At 37.2% G+C, this 8,933-nt stretch overlaps 3 protein-coding genes across 3 annotated transcripts; all 3 read right to left on the minus strand.

The window, feature by feature from the left end:
- Positions 1–1,525: 1,525 nt before the first annotated feature.
- LOC117637440 (pathogenesis-related leaf protein 4-like) lies at positions 1,526–3,234 on the minus strand. The gene is made up of 2 exons (XM_034372325.1): positions 2,777–3,234; positions 1,526–1,645 (listed from the first exon to the last, which is right to left on the minus strand). Exons 1-2 carry the CDS (start codon positions 3,143–3,145, stop codon positions 1,526–1,528), a joined length of 489 nt encoding a protein of 162 aa, XP_034228216.1. The 5' UTR covers positions 3,146–3,234.
- A 1,557-nt stretch (positions 3,235–4,791) lies between these two features.
- LOC117637442 (pathogenesis-related protein 1-like) lies at positions 4,792–5,452 on the minus strand. The gene has a single exon (XM_034372326.1). The coding sequence runs from the start codon at positions 5,412–5,414 to the stop codon at positions 4,929–4,931; it is 486 nt and encodes a 161-aa protein (XP_034228217.1). The 5' UTR covers positions 5,415–5,452; the 3' UTR covers positions 4,792–4,928.
- A 2,151-nt stretch (positions 5,453–7,603) lies between these two features.
- LOC117638556 (pathogenesis-related protein 1-like) lies at positions 7,604–8,176 on the minus strand. The gene has a single exon (XM_034373663.1). The coding sequence runs from the start codon at positions 8,174–8,176 to the stop codon at positions 7,604–7,606; it is 573 nt and encodes a 190-aa protein (XP_034229554.1).
- Positions 8,177–8,933: the final 757 nt, after the last annotated feature.

Genomic DNA, 8,933 nt, shown 5'->3' on the forward strand with positions numbered 1-8,933 from the left:
TAACTCATCCACCATTTTCTTAATGTCTTTCTCTATTCTTACCTCTCCTCTCTCTTTCCCTCTCCCCAAATCCCACCATTTCTCTCACACTCACTCCTGTCACTTAATCTCTCATCTCTCTCTTCACTATCTCTCACTCTCTCATTTCTCTTTTCACTATCTCTCACTCTCACTCACTCTCTCATCTCTCTTTTCACTATCTCTCACTCTCTCATCTCTCTCTCACTATCTTATCTAATTCTCTCACACTCGCTTCTCCCTCTCATTCTCACTCACTCTCAATCTTGCCAAAAGGTATATTCTCTCCAAATTTTAAAATTTTTTCATTAATATGTGTTTTTGGAGTTAGTTTTGAGTTTGTGAGGGGTTTGGGGTTGAGTATAGGGTGAGGATTGGAGTTTGGGTTGGATTTGTGGTATAACAATTTTAGGGGAGTTTATGCCAATTTTTTTGTTTTTGTTTTGTTATTTGACCATATTTGGTTTTTTTTATAGGCAATCGTCGAGACTTTGACAGCTAAAGTTGAGGATTAGGACGCTATCGAAACATATCCACCGCCACTATCACCACAATAGGCTTGTATTAGGATTTTATTATTGTACTTTGTTAATTTATGTGTACATTATGAATATTATATATATTTATTGGATAATTTGATCACTATTTTTCATATGTAATTTTATTTTGAATATGTCAATTTAAATTAAAGTAATTAAAAAAATCATTAAATTTAATTAAATTTAATAAGTCAAAATTCAAATAAATTAATATAATTAAATTAGTATTAAAGAAATACTAAAACAAAAAGTCGAAAACCTTGCTCGACAATTTGGGCGGGTACCAAAAATGGGATGAGGGAATTGTTTTTTTTTTAAATTTTTTTGTTAGCCTTTGCGCGACCAATATTTTTTGTCGCAAAACTTTGCTTGACCAATACTTTTCGTTGTGCAAAACTTTGCAAGACCAATATTCTTCGTCGCGCAAAACTTTGCGCGACCAATATTGTTTCGTTGATCAAAACTTTGCGCGACCAACATTGTTTCGTCGATCAAAACTTTGCGCGACCAATATTTTTTCGTAGATCAAAACTTTGCGCGACCAATATTTTTCGTCGCTCAAGGTAGATTTGTGCGATGTTAAGGTTTGTCGCGCAAAGATACTTTGCGCGAGGAAGAATATTTTTCGTCGCGGAAACTATTTTTTCACGAATTTTGCGCGACGAAAGTGTACTTTACGCAACAAACTTATTTCGTCGCACAAAGTATTTTTTTGTAGTAGTGTTCCCTTGACAAGGAAACATTAAGCGAAAAATCAAAGCCTGAAGCATTGCACAAATAGCAGGGCTAACTAGCAGCTAGGATATGCATGCATAGCTTGTTGCCAAATTTTATTCAAATATGAAAGTAGCTTGCTTAGTGAGCACCATGCTAACTTCTAGCTAGTAAAACATACAATCACTCCTTTCATTTTATTCTTGAACATAAAATAAAAGCTTAATAGCGGTTTGTTAAAAAGCTTAATTAATTTAGTAAGGCCTCTGCCCAACAATGTTTCCCCGGGGATCATAGTTGCACCCAATAAACGTGCCTCCATTGGTGCATCGCGCTTTTGCACACCGTAAACGAACTGAGTTGCGCCAAACCACCTGCGTGTAATGACCACACACCTTCCCAGCAGCACAGGTGTTAAGAGTTGTAGTGATAGTTGGGCTTCGCCCCTACGAACAAGTTCACCAGCAGCACAGGAAAGAGGCATGGACCATCTAACAAATTTTCTTCTTGTTTTAAGGTTTTTATTTTATTTTAATTATTTATATTTTATATATATATATATGTGGTCTCAACTTATTAGCTTTTGGATTATTATTTAATGTGGTGGCAAGTCCACAATAAAAGTCAAGCATATCAAAGTATAGAGAAAAACTAAAGAGAGGATTCGAATCTCTATATGTTATCATCAATATTAAAGATATTCGAATTTGGGACATCTTTTAATATTAAAAAGATAAATAAAGAAAACTCTAAGAGAGAAAAAAAGTTTCAGCCGCCACCCCCTTTGGAGGTCGGTGATCTCCATCCCTCTCCTCCTCCCCTTCCCTCCCCTCTTTACCCTCCCAGACCTGTCCCTTCCCTATCTACCTCTACCCATCCATCCCCTCCTCCAGGCCCTCCATCTTAGCTGAGTGTAGTGGCCGCAGAAAAACTTGGTTGATAATTTGATGTGGCATTGACGTGTTAACTAAAAGTATTTGAGCCATAATAACTAATTTGTTGGTGCGTAATATTCATCAGTTGTATTATTTTGTTTCTTTCTGTAAACATCGAAATTTCAACATCTAGAAAGCTAGGAAATAATCAAATCGCCAAGACATCCCCCTTGACATTTATTGGATTGCCAAACTTTTACTAGTATTACTACATTACAATTTGCATAGCGCTTTCACTTTACTTCCAAGAAAGGGAAGAGAAAAGAAAATAAGAAATAATAAAAAACAAAAAACAAGTCAAAATATGCATGCATGCTCCATCGCATGATTCTCCGATCTATGCATTTTTTTTATTTTGCTTTTTATGATTTAGGTTTAATCAGAAGACCAAAAATAAAAATAATCCTGGCCAGGATCCCTTCAGGCACACACTGTGATCAATTAAGCCTATTAGTAAGGCTTCACCCCAACAGAGTTGCCTGCAGGATCATAGTGGCAAACGACATAGGAACCTCCATAGGCGCACTGGACTTTGGCACACCCAACAAGCCCTGTGTCACGCCAAACGACCTGCGTATAATGGCCACACTGCTTCCCAGGGGCGCAGGTGTTGGTCTTGTAATCATAATCGGCCTTCTCCGCCACCCATTGGTCCACAGCCAATTTCGCCGTCAAGTCTCCGTCAGGGCTCATTGCAAGGTTTTCACCAGGGCCTGAATTCGAGTGCACGAGGTCGCAGTCGCCGGCACGTTGGTTAGCATAGTTTTTCGCAGAATCTGCTAGGCCTTCATCCCAGTCCAAGGTGTCGAGGCCAACCGCCGCTCGCGCCGCGTTGTGGGCTTTCACGTAGTCATCTGGGGCATTTTGGGCACGGGCTAACCCTATTAGGCAAATTAAAAGTAGGGCTAATGAGATCTTGTTCTTGCACAACCCTTCCATAATGTTAATTAGTGGTTAATTGTAATAATCTACAGATTGTTCTGCTAAAGAGTTTCTTGTTGGATATGGATTGGAAAATACCTCATTATATATGTTGGAGAAAATTATATATGTTGTTATTTTTGTGGATGTGAAAATTAATTTTGTTTGCATCATGTGTAACCAAGGAAGAGCCCTATAAGTTGCCGAAATACCCGCGCCTTACAGAACCTAAAATAGCTAGGCTCCTTTAAATTGTGGAGGAGCTCCTACTCAAAACAAATAGAATTTTGACACTTGACAAATTCCTTTAACCTTTTTTTTTTTTTTTAACTTGAACAAGTCTCAAATTTTTCCTTGGCCTAAACTTTTGTCATTTCTAATTTAATCAGGGCTGATTTTAATTAAAAAAAATTTTTGAATTTTTTTTAATATAGAGGATGAGGGTTTCTCACACACATATACACACAAAACTAAGATGATATGGGGGTTCGAACCTAAGACCTCTGGTTTGTAAGTCAAAGCCCTTTTCCACTAGGCTAGACTCCGTTAATGATGAGATCTTATTCTTGGGGTGACGGATACATTTGTTGATGGGAAAATATTGAGATGTACGTCTAGGTTGGATCATTTAGTTAAATTTGTTTTGTTTGCATATGTTTATCAATGTAAGTGTAACCAAGGAAGAACCCTATAAGTCACCAAAACACCCGCCCCTTAAGAACTAAAATCAGTTGTGCCATTTGTATCACCACCATAAATATCAAGAAACTGAAATTGTTATTAATCAGCACCAAAAACAAAAACAAAAACAAAAAAACAAAAAAACAAAAAAACAAAAAACAAAAAACTTCAACTAGTAAAACAATTGTGTCAATTTGGTCAAATATAGAGACATTATTACAATTACAAGGAACCATCATATTGGCTATGAAGTAAAATTGCGGAAATACGTTCACCTTTCACGAAAATAAATGGGAGCCACACAATCAACTATCATGTCCTGAAAGAAGATTAGCGACGTTTGTTATTCCTTTTGTCGGTGTTTGTTAAATTTTTAGTTTTGATCTTTTTTGGTCAATAAAGTCAAGAAACTCTTTGAGTTTTTTGTGTTTCTTCTCATAATCTAAAAACTTTATTGAGTTTGTTGGGTGTTCTTAGTCTCTTTAGAAGAGTCATGCCAGTTCGCGGCCAATTTTGTCCTTGATATCATTGGATTAGATTCGAGGAAACTATGGTGGTACAAAGGGATTATAAAAAAGTTATTTTTAAGAGTGATTCTCTCCAGATCCTTTTTAGCTTTTTTATTGGCTCAGGTCACTAAGGAAGTTTTTACCCATGTCTGTCATATTGCTAATGGGATGGCTCCCTTTACTGTTGATATCCTTTGTACTCTTTTTTCATTGTATCGTCTTTGTATAAATTAAAAATAAATAAAATAAAAAGGAGCCACACAAAATAGTTGGACATTCCAACAAAATGCGCAATACGTTCTTTTGACTGATGCAATTTGTTTTGCAAGAGATTGTAGCTCAACTAGTTAAGAATATTTATCCTTGAATCCTATGTCCAAGAGTCGATTCCCCTTATCTCAAAAAAGAAAAAACAGACAAAAAAAGAAGAAGACAACTTTGGACGCAGCATGCATATGTCTCCAGTTTCCAAAATAATTAAAAGTCATTCTTCATATCCATTAAGTTTAGCATCCACCATGCCGGTGAATAAGATACAATGAATTGATGATCTAACATCACTTCTTAATTCATTTTATTCTTGATAATATAGCTTCATAGATATAGTTGGTTTAGTAAGGCTTCTCCCCAACATAGTTGCCTGGCGGATCATAGTTGCACCCGATGAAGGTACCTCCACTGTTGCACCTCACTTTTGCACACCCTACACGAGCTGTGTTACGCCAAACAACCTGCGTATAATGTCCACACACCTTGCCATCGGCACAAGTGTTAGAGTCGTAGTTATAGTCGGCCTTCTCTGCCACCCACATGTTCACGGCATCCGTGCCCGACAAATCAGCGGTGCTCATGGCAAGGTTTTCGCCGTAGGGCCCACCAGAGTGGACAAGATTGCAGTCGCCAATGTGTTGATTGGCATAGTCTTGCGCATAGGCTTGTAGCTTCTCATCCCATGACAATGGCCCGACGTTTACCGCCGCTCGAGCGTTGTTATGGGCAGTGACGTAGTCTTGCGGTGTGTCTTGGGCATGAGTGGATTGGAGAAGGGCAGAGCCTAAAACACAAACGAGGGCTAGTAAAATCTTGGACAGCCCCATGTTGGGTTTTGAGAGTTTGATAATGTATGAAGGAGTTTTTTGTTGCGAGAACGATACATATGGTGTGGAGTATTTATAATGGAAAATGTGGAAATTTATGTGCGTTACTATGCAAGAGCGTTCCTAATACGTTACTGACTCTATCAATAATGGAGTGTGCTTGTGCAATATAATATCAAAAATACTTGAGAGCTTGTGAAATATATTATCGATGCATCTAGAAAACATATGAGTTGCTTTGCCATCAGAAAATAAAAATAAAAAAACGTATGAGTTGATCAGTTAGCTAGGTCTAACTAAGGCTAACCGTCAATTTCGGGGAATAAATTGATGGCAAACTTTGGAAGACAAGAAAAGAAAAGTAAATTTTGGAAAATAGGGGAAAGGAATATGAAGTATATACCATACCATGATTGCTTTGGAAAATCCTTTATGGACTTTACGATACCATGTGTAGTGCGTGTAGTTGTGCGGGTCTTGAAAAAGAAAGAGATATTTAGTTATATACCCATTGTTAGCACTAAAATTATAAATAAATTCTACATATTTAATTTTTATAAACAAACCCAACAAAAATCCAAAAAAATGACAGAGGACTCTATTGAATTTAATTTTGATTATTAAATTACTTTGATGCCCTATTGAGTGTTTTGGGCTTTTTAATGAGGTTTTGGGGTTGAGTTCGTTTTAAGAAATCAATGACAGTTTTGTAATTCAAAAGAAGTTAAAAGTATTTTTGTTATGTTTTAAATGGGCTTTGGGTGTGTCTCTAAACTCTATTTCATATATGATTTTTTTTTTAATGCAAATAATTTGGGCTCCTATATTGGGTATAATAGTGAATCTCCCAAAAAGAAAAGTGAAGTCAAAATAACTGTTTAGGCCCAAAAAATCTAGGGAGATTCACTATTATACTTAAGGGCCTTCATGACTCTACTCTCTAGGATAATGAGGTATTGTCATCTTCTCAATATGAAGGCAAATGAATGAAAATTGGAGAAAAGAGACTCGAGCAAATTATTTTGTGATATTGGAGCATGAGATTGATAGGTACATCACTGACCCTATTGAAGATGTTGTTGACTTATTCGATGTTTTAAAGTGGTGGAAATTGAATGAGGTTAAGTATCCGGGTTTGGCACTTATTGCAAAGCATGTGCTTGCCATCCCAGTATCAACGGTGGCTTCAGAATCATGTTTTAGCACGGGTGGTCAGATAGTTGATTCATTTCGTGCTTCTTTGACTCCTAAGATTGTGGAGACCTTAATTTGCTCTCAAAATTGGTTAAGGTAAGATGACATATCCTCTTTATAATATGAGCAAACAATTCAAAAGATGAAGTTTTATGAATCCATTGAATTAGGTATTTCTTTGTAATTTTATATGCTTTATTAATGTATTTTACAATTTGTAGGTTTCACTAATGTTTTAATGGGTTTTTTTAATTTTATATAGATTTATGAGTTCATCCACACCTCCCAAGTCTGCCCCAGCTACTTTTCAATGTTAGGAGGAATTTAATGAAGTTGCAACACTTAGGACTACATGCTTTTGTGGAGTTTTTGCATGCTTGTATTTTGTTTATATTTTGCTGCAGTGGGATTGTAATTTATTTTGATGAATTTGGATTGTAATTTATATTTTGCTGAGTTGGAATATAATTTATATTTGTTGATGTTGGATTGATTTTGATGTGTTAAAAGCTTGGTGGAAGTTTAAATTTGGGGTTGGTCTATTTGATAATGAACAAATTGGTAGGTTTGTAATATAATTAAATTTTGGGCAGGTCTGTAATATAATACAATTTTTGGCAGATCTGTAATATAAATAAAATTATATATTACAATTTTGGGCTCAGGCCAAAAATTGAAAATCGCAAGAACCAAACTGGAATTGGGCAGGTCTGGGTTGGTTCGGTCTTGCTTATAAATCTTTGTCAAAACCGGACAAAACCGAATTGGTCTTCATTTTCAGTTCAAGTTCTAATTTTATACGAAATCGGTCTGAACCAGACCATGTCCACCCCTAATATCCATTAAGTTTAGCATCCACCATGCCGGTGAATAAGATCAATGAATTGATGATCTAACATCACTTCTTAATTCATTTTGTTCTTGATAACATAGCTTCATAGATATAGTTGGTTTGTTTTTTTAGACGAATAAATATAGTTGGTTTAGTAAGACTTCTACTCAACATTGTTGCCAATGGTGAATATTATTGGCGCATCCATGCACCTGCCACATGGTAGAATTTTCGCATAGGAGTTGTAAGGCTTGTAAGGCTTTTGCCCAACATAGTTGCCTGGTGGATCATAGTTGCACCCAATGAAGGTACCTCCACTGTTGCACCTCACTTTTGCACACCCTACACGAGCTGTGTTACGCCAAATAACCTGCGTATAATCCCCACACACCTTGCCATCGGCACAAGTGTTAGAGTCGTAGTTATAGTCGGCCTTCTCCGCCACCCACATGTTTACGGCATCCGTGCCCGACAAGTCACCGGTGCTCATGGCAAGGTTTTCGCCATAGAACCCACCAGAGTGGACAAGATTGCAGTCGCCAATGTGTTGATTGGCATAGTCTTGCGCATAGGCTTGCAGCTTCTCATCCCATGACAATGGCTCGACGTTAACCGCTGCTCGAGCGATGTTGTGGGCAGTGAGGTAGTCTTGCGGTGTGTCTTGGGCATGAGTGGATTGGAGAAGGGCAGAGCCTAAAACACAAACGAGGGCTAGTAAAATCTTGGACAGCCCCATGTTGGGTTTTGAGAGTTTGATAATGTATGAAGGAGTTTTTTGTTCCGAGAACGATACATATGGTGTGGAAATTTATGTGCGTTACTATACAAGAGCGTTCCTAATACGTTACTGACTCTATCAATAATGGAGTGTGCTTGTGAAATATAATATAAAAAATACTTGAGAGCTTGTGAAATATATTATCGATGCATCTAGAAAACGTATGAGTTGCTTTGCTATCAGAAAAAATAAAATGAAAACACGTATATGAGTTGACCAGTTAGCGTCTAAAGAAGGCTAACCGTCAATTTCGGGGAACAAATTGTTCGCAAACTATGGAAGACCAGAAAAGAAAAGTAAACTTTGGAAAATAGGGAAAGGAAATTCTTTATGGACTTTACCATACCATGTGTAGTGCGTGTGTTGCACATCACAAGAGGTGATGAACCCTCTGTAGTCCCACCATGTTTCCAGGAGGGTCGTAATTGCAAAGTAACAAAACTCCACCCAGTATTACGCTGTACCCTTCCACACCCAAGATAAACCCAAGTGTCCCAAACACACAAAGTTTTGGACTCGTAGTTATATAATTGGGCTTCGGCTCGACCAAGGCTCTCTTGGGCGCTTCTGAATGTACCAAATTGCAATTTTCAGCCCAGGCAAAGCCCATAAACCGAAATGTCATTGCCCCAATTTTTGTGCGTCATTTAATACCTTTTAAGAAAAATTAGGTTTTAGACATAATTAACTTTATTAATTAGTTTGTAAGATATTG

The sequence above is a fragment of the Prunus dulcis genome, chromosome 8 (genome assembly GCF_902201215.1).
Source record: "Prunus dulcis chromosome 8, ALMONDv2, whole genome shotgun sequence".
In the NCBI taxonomy this organism is placed as follows: domain Eukaryota; kingdom Viridiplantae; phylum Streptophyta; class Magnoliopsida; order Rosales; family Rosaceae; genus Prunus; species Prunus dulcis.

What these genes read in the sequence shown, in the direction of transcription:
- LOC117637440 (XM_034372325.1), bottom strand. Translation starts at nt 3,145, where the DNA reads ATGGAAGGGTTGTGCAAGAACAAGATCTCATTAGCCCTACTTTTAATT. An exon ending in AGTGTGGCCATTATACGCAG is followed by an intron (nt 1,646 to 2,776) that starts GTCGTTTGGCGT and finishes CATTACACGCAG; the next exon opens with GTGGTTTGGCGCAACTCAGT.
- LOC117637442 (XM_034372326.1), bottom strand. Translation starts at nt 5,414, where the DNA reads ATGGGGCTGTCCAAGATTTTACTAGCCCTCGTTTGTGTTTTAGGCTCT.
- LOC117638556 (XM_034373663.1), bottom strand. Translation starts at nt 8,176, where the DNA reads ATGGGGCTGTCCAAGATTTTACTAGCCCTCGTTTGTGTTTTAGGCTCT.